The sequence below is a fragment of the Ciconia boyciana genome, chromosome 8 (assembly GCF_034638445.1).
Source record: "Ciconia boyciana chromosome 8, ASM3463844v1, whole genome shotgun sequence".
Classification (NCBI taxonomy): domain Eukaryota; kingdom Metazoa; phylum Chordata; class Aves; order Ciconiiformes; family Ciconiidae; genus Ciconia; species Ciconia boyciana.
In genome coordinates this window covers 36,461,215-36,476,713 of record NC_132941.1, presented here as the reverse complement: position 1 = coordinate 36,476,713, position 15,499 = coordinate 36,461,215, and the positions used below count along the sequence as shown (strand labels likewise).

The window sequence follows — 15,499 nt, the reverse complement described above, 5'->3', positions numbered from 1 at the left end:
CTTTTAGTCTATTCTTCCTGGGCACACAGAAATAAATGTGAAAGTGACCACACAACGCAGTTATAGCCTTCCAACATGTTTAAATCACATTGTGGAAATAAGGTGTTTGTCAGCCTGAACATTATTTTGCATTTGTGGAATTTTTATACATGTGGCATTAAAAATATTGCAGAGCCAGCCTTTGTCTGGATCTACCTGCCAGATAATCTGGACACTTTTTAAGATGTCTGGAAAAACATGTTTCAAAGCTGCAACATGTTTTTTACATTTCTTCTTGCACTTCAGCTACTTGCAGTATTCCTTTGTAATTACTTTGGGCACATTATTTCATTTATATTCTGCTCAGTTCCCTCATTTTGATAACTGCTTTTCTCCAGATCCTTTTAAGAAAAAGAAATAATAACAATTTTTCAGTACAGTTCAGAGCTATTTGGATTAATTTTTAAAACACTATTACCTTCTTTTTGAAACCTTATCCTTAATTTTTCAATTTTACACTAATCTGATTTCCAAAATAAGTATAAAAACATACTGTGGAAGGAGGAGCTTGTCTTTGTTATATATCACATGAAGTGCCCGTCAGGGAGTGGCACATACGGCTCTCCAAAGCACTCAGCCCAGGTAGCCAGAGCAACCTCCTGCCTAACGCAGGTGGACAGTTACTTTATTCTTAAGTATGACTGAAGTGGTCCAACACTCAGTAATGGTTTAATGGTAAAAGTAGGGAACATTGTACTCCAAGAGATCCCAAAATATATTGCTTGACAGTGCCAAAATATTTCAAATAGACCCCAAAAAGCAACAAATTGGTCAAAACCTGACACAAAGAAATTATTAATAGAGGAACATTTTCCAGGGAAAAAGAAAACCGAACATAACAAAGTGTCAAAAAATATATATTTAAAATGCTACTAATGCAGTCATTCCAAAAGATATTCAGGTGTTCATTTTGGTTCTTACAGCACGTGTTTGTCCAAGGACTGACTTTAACTGAGTAAGAAATTGTTTCCAGTGATGAGTATTGTCCTTGGCTGAACTCTGAGCCAGCTCCGTTCACATCTTATGACCAGAGAGGGACGCTTGCCTGAGCTAACCCTTCTGAAACTAGGTGCCTAACACCCCTTCGGTTAAAACAACAACAAAAAATCCAGCGAGGTATTTATCTGTTTCCTTACATTCTTCATTCCACAGAAAATCTGACCCAGAGCCTTGAAAGTCACATTCAGCAGAAAATCAGTTTACTTAATGGTCTGAAATTTCACCCACAGTTTAGCAAGTATAGGGTTTCTCTTCTGACCGACACCAGACAGATACAGAGCTTATACGAGTTTCTATCTATTGCCTGCCTTGTGTGAATCATCAGTGCAGTACAGAGAGAGGCTTGTTTTGGAGCAGCAGCAGTTGAGATGCTAAACTGTGATGCCTCACCTATGAGACAGTGAGAATAGCCATAGGAAACAGAAAAGAAAAATCATGTTTGTTCTACTTGGGATCGCTATTTATTCGAAGTGCAAAAAATATCCAATAGAGTCTGTAAAACTTAACACATCCACAGTGAATGTCACAGGATGACCTCTCCATCCCCCCCACAAGCAAAGAGCGACAGTGCTGGCCCAGCTGGTGCCTTTTCTGTTCCCGACTCACAGGCTGTGTTGGGCATGCACCGACGGAGCGGGTGAGAGATGCTCCTCGCCAGGCCTGGACGCGGCAAATTACCCAGCTCGTGGCTCCAGCCAGCCAAAAGGTAAATAACTCTCGTTCCCAGTCAGCTCCTGCAAGCCTGACTTACAGGAAAGTCCTTGGGCAGTAGGTCCACTCCATTCACTGCAGGAGAGCTTTAGGACAGCCTTGATCCTTCAGGGCTAGCTTATCCATCCAGGGCCATGTCAGGCTGATTTCTGCACAGCCCAGTGATACTGCTGCAGATGTGGGCAGGAATCAGGCTCAATAATACAGCAATTCTTGCAACTTATCCCAAGAAGAATATTTTTATTCTACCTTGGAGAGAGACTCTAAAAATCATCCTGGGAAATGCAACTGTATAAATAAGTAATAGATCTATTACATACTACATACTTCATCAATTAATTTGTTGTATTAAAATACATAATTTTGCAAAATGTTATTTGTAAACCTAAAAATCTATTCAGTCCAGTGATAGAAGTATCATGCATTATTTTATACAGGGATTGACAAATTCTCCCAATACAAGAGAAGTCCTTTATCATTAATGTAAAGAATACAGGGAGTCCTATCAGAAGTTATTGTTATGTATCCCCCGTTGCTAGTATTTACATTGAGATCAAATGACTTGCTTTTTCCAAGGCCAAGTAATCGGACATAACTGAAACCCTTCTGTACAAGGAGGACTTGCAAAATCCGTACAGGGCTCCATTCCAACCAGTGAATTTTGTTAACCCACGCTGTACATGGACATCCAGAATGTGAGTGGAGATCCTTCCAATATGTTTACAAATACACATTTTAAAAAAATTCAGCAAGCTTTATCAGTTATCATTGAACTTGGCTGGATCCCTCCCGTTCAACATTTGGCAGAACATATATCATTTTGTTCATGAAGAATATTTATTACAAAGAGAAAAACATTATATACAGTATTACTACATGAGGGGCTGGAGTAGGAAATTATACAGCTGGGAAGTGCTTTGTGATAAGCACTCAGATCCAAATTCCAGTGGAGCTGCAGGACTTAAATAACTGACTAGCTCACCCTGGCTATGAAAGTACATTTAGATGAATAATAGACAGGTTTTTTTCAGGGTTCTTGAACTTGTAAAATGTTTGAAGTCCACACTGAGCCTCTGCCACCACTGATGCCATGGTGGAAGTATGGCTGATGTATGCCTGGCCAGTGGTGTACCACCGCATCACATACCCCTGCTCTGCACAGAGCAAGGTACTTTCATAGCCAAACCACAAGTGCCTGGCTGAGCCCTCTGGTCTTCACCACCAGTTTTGTCAGGAGCGCCGGCAGCAACGACAGGGCTGGTCTGGGAGATTTTTGCAGAACTGTCTAGTGTAGGTTTTTCAGTATGATTACAAAGCATTACAATGCCACACACAAATTGCAGAGTAGGATATTGTATTATTTTAACTAGCACAGCTGATATAAAACATACTCTACTAATTACAATACAGCTAGAAAATGCCAGCTAAGCCTGATACTGAAAGACCTGTGCGATACTTGATGTTCAAGAAAATCTTAAGAATAGTGTTTAGGGCCAAAATGCAATCACAAAACGCGCTCTACTATGTATTTTTAGGAGTGGATTGGGTTTTGTCTCTTTATTTCTATCATCTCCTTTGCACATTTCTCTGAATTCAGAGCATAGAGCTGTTATGTTGGACATAACTGTTGGACATATGCTGTACATCTGCATTTAGTGATCTATTAAGCATCAAGCTGCATGTTTCATGCAAACATGGGGATGTAAAAGGTGAGACTCTCAATCTTCACCTTCATAGATATTTATATTAAAATTACTAAACACTCCCCTGTTTGTCAACCAAAAGAACATCAAAAGAACTGAGAATAAAATACTTAGCATATTGCAGAGCAGGTACTAAACAACACCAAGCAGAGCACGCTCAGAAATGTTGCTTAATGTCCTCACACTCAGTGTGCATGCTTCATTTTACGAAAATAAAAGTGATCCAGGAGAATGAGGCCATTATCACAGAAGCTTTTGACTGGGTACAAAACAGCAAACCCCAAGTGGGATGAGCAACATGTTTCTGTAAAGCTTGGGCACCATCTTGCCTCTTGCATCCTCCTCCAGAACGTCAGAGACAGAAGCATTGACAGGGTGGCCTGCAGTGCTGGAGCAGAGAGTCGTATATACAGCCACGTGCTTTCCATCTAGCGAGCTGACAATCAGACTAGTTACTATCAGCAAAAGTACTCGTTAGGTTGCCCCTCTATCTTTGGTATTGCTTCCGAGTCCACGCTGGATCGGGCAGACAGCAGCCTGTTCGACTCATCAGGGGTATGTCTAGTCAAGTATTCTCCTTCCACGCCTTTCGCCTTGGCCCCAGGAGACAGGCTTTCAAAGGTGACATAGGACTCCTGAATTTCCTTGGGTTTCCGCACAAAGCATTTTTTGCAGCGCCTTTTCAGTGCTCCGCAGCAGACCACCAGCGTCAGAGGAACAGCAATGACACAGGCCACGCTGATGACAACCACATTGATGAGCTTCTGGGTCCCTCCTGCGCTGGCAACTTCATCTGTGGAAAATATGATGCATTGCTCCTTCCTGGGGATCAGCCCTTTCACGCAGACACACACAATGTATTTGGTCTTTGGCAGCAGCCCATAAATGGTGACCTTGGTCTTCCCTGGCTCCACGTTGATCCGCCGCATGTCTCTCTCTCCAAAGACGGCATAGAGGACACTGAAGACTGTCGTGTTCTTTGCCAGAGGTGCCTTCCAGGCCAGGGTGATACTCTGGTCAGTGTCTCCTATCACCCTGACGGACCTCACGATTCGCTCTGGCTCCTGCTGACCGGTAGGTGGGCTCACCAGCAGGTTTCTGGGGTTGCTATCTTGTGCCACATCTGGGAGGAGGAGGTCCTCTCCAGTGCCCACTCTAGCCCCCAGGGTAGGCACGGTGGAAGTGGTGATAACGTACCTTGCCACTAGCTTGTCATTGTAGGCAGCTGCTTCCATCCCGCTCGCCTTCCCGCTCCATGCGCCTTTGGCGTTGGAGTTCGGGTCATCTGTGCTTTCTGAGTCTGTGATGATGAGAGATATGAACGCCTCTGTTGCCCCCAGAAAATTCTTTGCTTTACAGATGTACTCTCCAGAGTCGAGATAAGAGACTACAGGCAGGCCCAGAATAGACCAGCTCATCCCATCACTGGAAATCTCTTGGTGAACTGCAAGGAAGGAAAAATAAAGAGGCAATAATCAATAGAATTAATAATATGTTTTCTAAAATATTAGGATTCAATCAGCCAAAAGCCTGCTCAATACAGTAGAATCATCATTTCTTTTTGCCACCAAGAACATTACAAAATCAAAGTAAATCCAAGAAAAGGACATTAACACTAAAATTAGGTTATGTTGGGATTTACACTGCTTCAGACCAAATATATGTGAAGCATTTGATGCTGTTTCCTCCCAATTGATGTACAGTTTGAAAACAAAACAGGAAAGGTTCTTCCATTAAAAAAAAAAAAGCTTAAAAGCTTAATACTTAAAAGTACAATACAATACTTAAAAAGAGTGGAAGGAGTAGGTGGTAACATGACCTAGTTGAACATTAGATGCAGTTCTCTGAGTCACAGAAAATACAAACAGTGGAGATCGTCTTCTAAAAACCATATATGGACTAGTCTAGAGTATATGGAGAAAAATAGCTGAAAAATAATATCCCTTTTACTGCTAAATTAGTGCAGGTTTTTATATTGAGCCAAACACAGGGAAGTCTGATCACTTACCACTGAAAGATACGTACACAGCTGAGTGTTGATTTTTTCACTTGGTTTACCAGGAGGCTAAAACTTGCTTTTTTTGCCTTTTGCTATTTGTGCAGAAAAAAAGAGCAGGGATCATGCAGAAGGGTAAAGCACCTTCTTCATTATTTAACCAGCCTCCTTAGGATGAGCATGTACTACCTCTGCCCTTTCTCATTGAGAGGTAGACCAGGGAGATGTCTGTAAGGCAGGATGCAAACTTCTCCCAAGCCCTTGTGGGGTCAGGACCCAGCCTTGGCAACCAGGGCACGTTCCAATGGCAGTGAAATACAATGGCAGCAGAACTTACTTTTTCAGTTCCATTATTTACTGAATGGGTATATTAAAAAACATAAAGCTACCCGTCCTCCTATGGCACTTCCCCATACATACAGACTGTGAGCTGTTTCTCACCCTTTTCTATTCAGAACACCAACATTTCAAAGTCATATTACAGCTTTGGCACAGAAGCTGCCATTGCTGAGAAATAATGTATATTTTCAGCCAACTTTTTATTGAAAGGTGCTAAAGTCTGATTTAATGGGGCACAAAATACATCATTCTCAGTTGTAGCTCAAAGTAAACGCAACATATGCTTTCAGGAAAGCATTCTCTATTTTATATTTTTGTTGTGGTTCTCTTTCAAGTGTAGGAGGGATGTTCGCAGCACGATGGGTAGACATGATCATTATGAGGAGCAGCTCTGCTACATCCTGCACATCATGCACAATAGAGCAATGACTTGTGCAGATCCCAAAAAAAGGATATTTATTACAAGTGGTTCTACTGCTGTGAAAGAAAAATGCTCTCTCCCCTGTTTCTGTGCACTGAGGAGCCCAGTAACCCTATGAAGATCAGACCCCATACTTAGCAATCTATCTTCTGAGTTTAGACCCTCTGTGAAAGTCAGGGCCAGGCCTGGGAGATGGTAGCATTCAGGGGAGGTTGGAGGGATGAAGGTTCAGGCCCTGATCTAAAACCTCTAGGGCAAAAAAGCTAAGGACAACTGCCTTGGGTGCAGCAAAAGTTTCTTCCCAAAATTCCCCACACATTAAAGGACCAACACTGCAATTTGGGGTCCAATCATTCTTGTGAATGGAAATGAAAACATGATTGGTCACAAAAATGGTGGTTGTTTGAAGGCTTCCCCCACAAGAGGGGTGAGCACAGAAGAAGGACCTGGTCAGCGTTTCTACCACAGAGCATTTTCCCAAAAGACCTTGTCAATCCATCAGAAATGAACCATTTCTTGGAAGCATTGCCACTGAATTATTGTATCCTTCAGCATTTTAGTGGCTCTTTTTCAATATATCAGTTACGTTGCATGTTTACCATCTTTTCTTTCTTTGCCACAGCAGATTTGAATCCCAGTTGAATTCACGTCAGACATCTCTCTGCCAGAGATATTTACTAACTAACTGATTAATAGTAGCTCATCATTACTCTCAAAGACCCATAAAATAATTCAGTGGGAAGCCTTTTCAGTGACTGAATAACTAAATAACTAACCTAAAAAAGCCTCTCGCTACAGCTGGACATGTTTCATTACTTCAGCTCCAACAGGTTTGCAGAAAAACCCTCAACGCATCTCACCACCACAATTGTTATGAAACAAAGCAAAATCAACTTTTTACACATGATAGTATACATTTATGTGATGATATTTACGTTAACATGCAAGTAATTTTATGATCTATAGAAAATCACAATGCTATAGTGAATTACACACGATACTATTGTGAATTATAGTGAAATTTAATTTTGCACCACTTTCTTGTTTTGAGTCTTTTATCGGTAGGAAGGATCTATTGTCATAGAAGCTTCCATTTGCTTTACAGTCCATAGAAAATAAAGGTACAGGTCTCTCTCACTCAGCCCATGTGTATGAGAAAAGCTTAAACCAAACCCACCTGTACCGTTTAGTTGAGCACCATCAGCCCTTCTCCAGCTGAGCTCAGGAATGGGTACCCCCGTTGTCCCACATCGCAGTAGCACAGTGCTGCCCAGGATGGTCTTTACTTTGGCTACGGAGGTATGTACAACAGGGCTTTGACACTTCCTTAGCTCGACTTGGCTGAAGAAGACTCCTGCAAGGCTCCGGGGGGTGAAGCATTTCAGCCTGGGCTCAATGAATGCTATGTTAGGAGACTGGAAATTTAGGAAATGGACCATTTCATACAGACTGCAGTCACATACCCAAGGATTGTCTTGCAAGCCTGTCAAAATAAACCAGAACACTAAGTCACTCCAACAGCACCTTTTGTTTCTCCCACTTTTGTCTCTGTTTTTCAGCAGGACAAACTGTGATAGGCTCCTAATCTGCCCTGGTAAGGACTGCCTGTGCCTATGCAGGGCCGGGGGGACATCCCGACAGCACCCGCTGCTGTTGGCTGAGGTTGATTGGTCCCATAGTTGCCAGTTAGTAGAAGGGAAAAAATATGGCTTGCTAAGGTACCTCAAAATCTGGAGTTGAAATCATATTCTTTAAGTTCAAAGCAAGTTTATTGATATTATGAAAACATCATTATTTATGCACGTAAAGAAGCAAACCAAGAAGTTATTATAAACACATTTGGTTCCAGGATGGAAAAAACAAGTAGCCATGAGGGAGGGCTGGTTTGTTTTGGGGTGTGGATTTTTTTGGTATGAAGAGACTATGGAGTCTCCTCCTTAGACAGCCTAGGAAATTCTTCTCACTGGACATTATTAAAATATTAGCCAGATTATCAGGCCAACTGTCATGCCTGCAATAGGTGTAGGTGATCCTACTTGCCTGTGAGAGTTCTCTTCCAGCCTTGTTATTCTAAGTTTTTTTTCATTATTTTACTAATCAGTTGTTTTTCCTGAAATGATAATTTACACTTGATAAGATGACAGAACTATTTTAAGGAGTAAATTGAAGAATATACATGTTATGGTATATTAAAGAACATAGACAATAACTATATTAAGAATATACACATAGAAAGGGGTATATTGAAGAATACACTCCTGTTTCAGAGTTCCAGAATGTTTCTCTTTTTCTTTTTTCTGCTATCTCAGTATGCGCTTATTGAACTCAAATTCTGAAAAAATGAGACATTACTCTACTAAAAATAGACCTGTGAAGATGGTACTGAAAAAGCAAAATCGGAACTAGAGCAATGCAGGAACAGAGGTTGCTGCATTCTGATTAAATCTGTGTCATCCTACTTACAAATATTCATGTTCACCTGTCCGAGGGACAGTTTATGGTCTCTAATGACTTTAGCTAGCAGAATTGGCACTGGGGATATTTATACCACCTAACCCCAGGCACGCATTTGAAGCCTAAGCCAGGAGCACTGCATCCCAGGCCTCCTGCCTGCCATGGGAGTGAGCTCTGCTCCCTCCAAGGGGGCTTCACCTCCTCTTTTCCGCAGGCAGCCCAAGGACATGGCTTGGGGCTGGCAACTGCCTGAAAGTAAAGAGTACTAATACTCCCTCGATTCCCAGCAGGAGGAAACAACAGCTGCCTGCCCTACGGTGCCCACTCTTGCTGGCCCCTGGCGCACGGCAGCAGTAGTCATGCAAGCAGTGGCTTTCCGGCAAGAACCAAGTTCTGATACAAGCACAGAAGGTGCACCACAAGGCTCCATTGGCATCAACGGGCCGCTTGAATTTGCTAGAGCCAACAGAAACACAGGGTCTATCAAAAGCTCCTGAGGCCTCAAATAAACTGTTTTAAAGATTCTGCTGAAAAATCTCTTGCTGACACCATTGCATACCATCTTCCCTGGGCTTGGAAGGGGGTCTGAAAGTGGTGGGCCTTGGCAGGAGGGCACTACTTATAAATTAATATATTGAAGTTAAGGGGACTAAATAAAGAATGAAAGTTCAGCTTGGCTTTGTTGTTTTATGGCATTTTTGCTAGCAGCTTACTTCTGACTTCATGCACTAGATAACAATTTATTCCACATTCCCTGGCAGGTGCCCCAGCCCCAGTTGATGCCGCAGCACCCCCAAAGCCCCAGTGGGCCCTTTGCTGCCCTGCACGGCACAGTCCTGTGGGCTCACATGGGCAATCCTCATGTGCAAAATCTTGCAGCCTTGGCACAGACTATCAGCCAGCAAGCTACTACTAGAAGTACTTCTTCTTGAAGTAGTCTACAAGCAAGGGCTCTCAAGAGGAGTGACAATGATGCACTGTATTCAAAGGAAGGGACTGGGATGACTTTTTGTTATTCATGGATTGTTTTATGTCTCTCCATGACAAACACTCATGGGCAGAGTGAAACGGAAACGTGCAGCTGTGTTCTCCCATTCTGCTCCTGCGAGGGATGTGCATTTCATACACCTGGTCCCTATGGGTGTCAGCAGGATAGGACCTAAGAGCTGGAGTGTCTATACATTACCATATTAATCTTAGCATTATACTTATTTGCCTACATGAATTTTTTAGGATCCTGGCACAAGCAACCTGTGCACAGCTGGCTACGTAAACACTCAGGTTGGCCATGAGCATCAAGGCATGATCTGTTCTTCTCGACAAAATACTCTCCTAAACTATATTGAGTGGAATAACATTTTTACAGGTAACTTGACTCTAAAAAGTAAATAAAGAAAAGAGTATGATCTAGGCAGTGTCTTGTGACGCCACAAATGAAATGGGCAATGCCAAACAGCCAACTTAGGCTTAAAGAACTTGATACCGCATCTGGCAAAACAAGAGGATGAAACACCTGCTCCTCTCCTGATGCTAATGAAACCTTAAACAACATCTGCTAAGGATACTAAAAGCTTTGTAGGTGGCAGGCAATTTGAATCTTTTTAAAGTCTTGTGTCTCTTTCCACTGCAACCTGGTTTTTAAAACTTTACCTCCCCAAATTCATCCAGAGAACAAAGAGCTGCGGGTACTTCCCAGAGTGAGAGAAAACTTGCAGTGTCTCTGATGAGGTCATCGGCAAGTGCCTGAACTCACATCCGTGGCTGTAGAGGCAGTACACGCAGATGCACACACCTCGCAGATCCAACACACTCAGTGGAGCTGGGTCAGCTCATAGCAAGTGAAGACAGCAGATGGCAACAACTCTGAACCGTCATCAACCTGCCGTGGATTTGAACCAGTGCACAATGACTAAAAAGCTGAGTAGTAATCCTCTGAACTAGTAAATGTGCTCGAAACCTCATCTGGGGATACTGCAACTGAGAGGATTCAAGACAGTCATCTGTAATATGCCCTCTGACACAAAAATGGACAATTTCCCCAAAGCCATACTTCTGAGGAGCCCAGAATTGTCACCAAAAAAAGTGGATTCTTGTAACTTTATAGCTGCCCTTGAAGGCAGCACTATCTTGGTGGCTTTGGGGAGACTAGGGTTTAATTCTGTGTGAACAGATAAACAAGGCTCTGGAAAGAGACACACTGGCAGTCCTGACCCAGATTTTATGCTTAGTGATGGTTTTATTCCTCTTTAATTTAGACATTATAAATAGCTATCTTTGTATTTAATGCTGCTTAGGATGGATCGATTCCATAGTAACTGTTATTAGAAAAGAGCACATGAATGATGTGGAGCTCTAATCATATTTGTATTTCTGTCAAAAATGGCAGTGTCAATAAATAAAAAGGGCTTGAGCAAGAGTCACCAGTTTTGTGTTACAAAGATTCAAGCAAGTGATGAAGTTTATGGTGTAATAAGCTCGGTGTGGGGAGCCTGATTTGAGTTTGTTAATATGTAAATGAATCTGCACAGTTTATATGGGGTATTAAATTAGCAGTGTACTTGCTGTGGCAACCACAGTGTGTGAAAATGCTGCAATAAGCTGCAGACCTCTTGATATTTGTGCCCTCTGCAAAATGACAGCACTTCTCTTACCTAGGATGATCTTGGAGTTATCATTGGGGAAATAAGGAACAGCCTGGAGGCTGGCCCAGGTGGCAATAAGAGCCTGAGGAAGAGTCATCAGCTTGTTGCTAGACAGGTCCAGGTATGTGATATTCTTGACATAACGAGCAGCATCTGGAGGGATTGAGGTAAGTTCGTTGTTGTGTAAATCCAGAAGCCTTAGCTGTGGCATGTCAGCCAGGGTTTCCCAGGGGAAGGATATTAAGTCATTCCCATCCAGCCTCAGCTCCTGCAAGCGACGGAGACCCTTGAAGGTGATCCCACTGAGGCTGGCCAAGGAGTTATAGGGCATCCAGAGGTACTCCAGGTTGTGGAGCGCGTGGAAAGCCTCTCCTGGCACCCTGCGGATGGCTGTCTTTTCTATCCGAAGCTTGGAGGTATCTACAGGGATGTTGACGGGGGTGAGGGTCATCTCCGGGTCATTACACAGCACTGTCCTGGTGGGGAAACACAAACACAGATGTGACTTTCTTGCATTTTGAAAAGGCTTTGAAACTTTATTTTAATGCAAGATTTTGATCTGCCTTCCTTTTTTCACAAGCTTTCTTCTTGTCATTTCATACTTGCTGCTGATCTCTACATCACCATAACTACATCAACTTGCAGTAATTAATATGTACCTTTTGACTGCAGAGACTGCAGTGTTGTGCCTCGCCTGGAGTGGTGTGAGTCTGATCTCGCCCATAGAGTGTTCCTGCTTTTTTTTCTTTCAATTTTTTTAGAGTACTTATGATAGACAGCAGTGACAACATTCATGCACAACAGAGGATTCTAGTGCATGTTAAAAACTGAACAATAAAAGACATAAGAAAAGAAGCCTTACTGACGCGTGGGATAGCAGGAAGTAATAGAGATTAAATACGGCACAGGATCTTTGGTTTGTGAAATGAGAATAAGAAAGTCAGCTAACAACTCACTGGAAATACACTACAGCAAGCTCTGCTTTACTATGAAATAGTCTGGAAGGTGTGTACAGGTGGTAGCAGTCACTGCACTGCAGGCATGTACAGTTATGAGATTGAAAGTGCAGAAAATTAACTCTTTGGAAAATGCTATACTAAAAGCAAGGCAGATTTATGTGTCATAATCATTCCTTCCCATTTCTAATCTCTAGAAGTCAAATCATGAAAACCCTATGCTGCATTTTCCCAGCCTTCGTACAAAAAATTGTGACTTTGACTTTGCCAAGATGTGGGACTGTAGATAGCCACGAGGAATGAAGGGAGACAAAACAGGTCTCAGACGGCACTTTAATTTGCCTATCAGCAAGGAGAGAAAGGCAAGTTCTTAACAAAATACAAAGCCAGCTTGCAAGAGGTAACAGGTTAGATAGGCATGCCCCACTCCACATGCTAAACAAGATACCGCAAGAAATGTAATGTGATCAGTCAAGTAACATTTTCTTATCACGCTGCCTGGCTGATAAACAGAATATTACAAAGCTGCCAAAACCAGACTGGTTTTGGCTGAAAGCAATTATTCCTCTACTATCAACAAAAACAAATAACATTGCTGAACTGCTCATGCAAGTTTCCCAGAGTTAAATGTTATTTGAGCCTACAGTTAAATTGTTAATTTATAATCAAAGCATCGTACATGACTCTCATCCAGCACGTTTATTGTGGCATTAAATCCTGCCCACCCTCAGCTGAAAGTTGAGATTTTGAAGAAGAGAAAAATCTATCAAATAATAAAAATCCAGAAATCCTCTTTCAATAAAACATTTTTTTTTGTGTAGGCATGAAACAAAATGTTTGATAACACTATGAGAGACACTATGGCAGTAAAACAGTGTGCTTGTCATAGTGTCCCTAAACTATGTCAGTGAGCACTAAACATTTAATCTATGGGATAATCTCCTTCTACTAGTGAGAAATATGAATCATAATGCAGAAAAAAAGGTGACATTATGCTCGTCAAGGCACTAATGGATATTTGCTTTATTATGTATCTTACCAAAACACGCTACAGCTTTTTCCAGTCACTGAGAGGAAATTCCCCTGGGAACTGTGACATTTATGGAGCAATAATCATCTCTCCCGCTATTGCACTCCCTTTTAACGATTGCAGACTACTTGTGTTTCTACCACGCTTCTTACTGGGAAAGTTTCTGGTATTAAATCTATAGCACCATAAAAGAGACAAGAAAGTAGATCTATTTCATGGGGATCCAAAATACAGGGGACAGCCTTTAATTTCAGCACTGTGGTCTTGTCCAGCAAAAATGTCTTCCAAAGGATTTTGCAAATACTTTGTCACAAAACCTCCTCTACTGTGAACCACACCTTATAAAAATGCAGCCTGTATTTCATTAAGTCAGATCATTACTTTGTGATTACCCCTCAGAAAGACTTTTTCATTACAGTTCTCCAGAGAAATGTCTGTACAATGGCGTTGCATTCAAAAATGGATGCCCTTCTGCTCTTGTCTTCTATTTTAACTGAAGGTTTCCAGTCTGAGAATTATCTTTTTTTTTGGTTCATTCTCATCTAGAGTCTATCGCTTTGCCTAAAATCTCCAACTGAAGGATTTTTTAAGTAAATGGAATTACAGTTTTTGGTACTACAACATAAACCAAATCTAGTTACACTTTAGAAACAAACCAGCAGAGCAGAATAAAGCCTTTTAAAACTAGCATTCTCAGCATAAAGGTAAAAAGAAGATGTTGTTTAAATTTTATTCCCTTTTTGCCATTGCACCAGCGGTAATTATGTCACTTCTGTTCTGACAGAGGAGATGCCCAAACGCTTTCCCTGAAATCAGCTTACTGTGTTTTCAGAAGCTAATCCTCTGCAAATAAAGCTAGAGTGCAAAGTGACTGCAAAAATAATGGACACGAAGTCTGGATGCAATATTTTCTCCTCCGAGCATCCTTACAGAGGAGAAGAAATAAAATCCCCAACACCCAGAGGAAGAGCGGCAACCCCCCTGGGGAGAGGATCAGCATACCTGGCTTTCGTCCCTTCGCTGAGGCTGTGGAAGGCGCAGCTGCACTGCGATGGGCACGAGCCGCCCGCCCGTGGCAGCCCTCCGAGCGTTAAGCAGCAGAGCAAACTCACCACGATCCACATGGCTACCTGTGCATGGGAAGGACACCCGGGCACTAGACAACGCGGAGGGTTTTGCCTATAGTTTTATCCATTGACTGGTCACATCTTGTTAACTCCCTTTCGTTTTCAGCCGCACTGTGATCTTCCAGCCCTCGCTGAGTCCATCAGATAAAAAAGGATAGGCAGGGATTAAGGATGGGGACTTGAGTTATTTTCATGAAGGTGCTTATTGCTTCCTGGAACCGTACTGACAGCATTTCTTCTCTCAGGGAGCCCCATCAAAACACCCCTCTTGGGCAATCTGTGGCCCTTGAGCAAGAAAAACGCAAACATACTTTTTGGGGACCTGCATCACAGGCAAGACAACTGTTATCTGACCAGGAATTAGCAAGAATTTACCCCCTCACAGGGAACTGGGAATACTTAAAAACAGTTTCTTGTGCTAATGGAATGTAAGCCTCCTATATAAGAATACTAAAAATATATAATGATACTATTAAAAGGCTTTATTTTCTTTTAAAAACTCCTAGTTTGATCAAGCAATTATTGAACTGTTGGTAACATGCCTGATATTAATAAACAATGAATAACCCAGTAAATATGGACATATTTCAGTTTATATCAGGACTAGCACACACCTGCAAGACTGAGGACTGTGCTCTGACTTGGTGATACAGCAAAAGTCAGATGAAGGACCATTTTTGGGAGTGCCACCTGATGCAGGGCCATGGGACTGCTTCAGGAATGCTAAGAAAAGCTCAGCTCTGTCTTAAGGACAGCCCAGGACCAAGTGTCAAATTATTTTTGTCTACTCCCCTTGAAGAGAGTTGTTTCCCATCTATTAGCAAAGGCAGCCATAATTGCAATGCTGATGGAGACCACCCATGTTTTCAGCAGTCTTCATCTGAAGATGAAGAACACAATACATATGAGAAAAGTAGAGCCCAAATATGCACAAACATAAAGCTTAAGAAATTTCTACTTGAGACGGGAGCAGAATTCTATTCATACTAGCAAGGACATCTCATGTTTATAAAGACTATTATTTTCACTTGAGTGTGAAAGTATATAAATCACTCACACCACAAATGTGCAACACTCCCTTA

At 42.0% G+C, this 15,499-nt stretch overlaps 1 protein-coding gene across 1 annotated transcript; it reads right to left on the bottom strand.

Annotated features, from left to right (window-relative positions):
* Positions 1-3,910: 3,910 nt before the first annotated feature.
* LRIT1 (leucine rich repeat, Ig-like and transmembrane domains 1) lies at positions 3,911-14,414 on the bottom strand. The gene is made up of 4 exons (XM_072871028.1): positions 14,293-14,414; positions 11,314-11,780; positions 7,386-7,691; positions 3,911-4,896 (listed from the first exon to the last, which is right to left on the bottom strand). Exons 1-4 carry the CDS (start codon positions 14,412-14,414, stop codon positions 3,911-3,913), a joined length of 1,881 nt encoding a protein of 626 aa, XP_072727129.1.
* Positions 14,415-15,499: the final 1,085 nt, after the last annotated feature.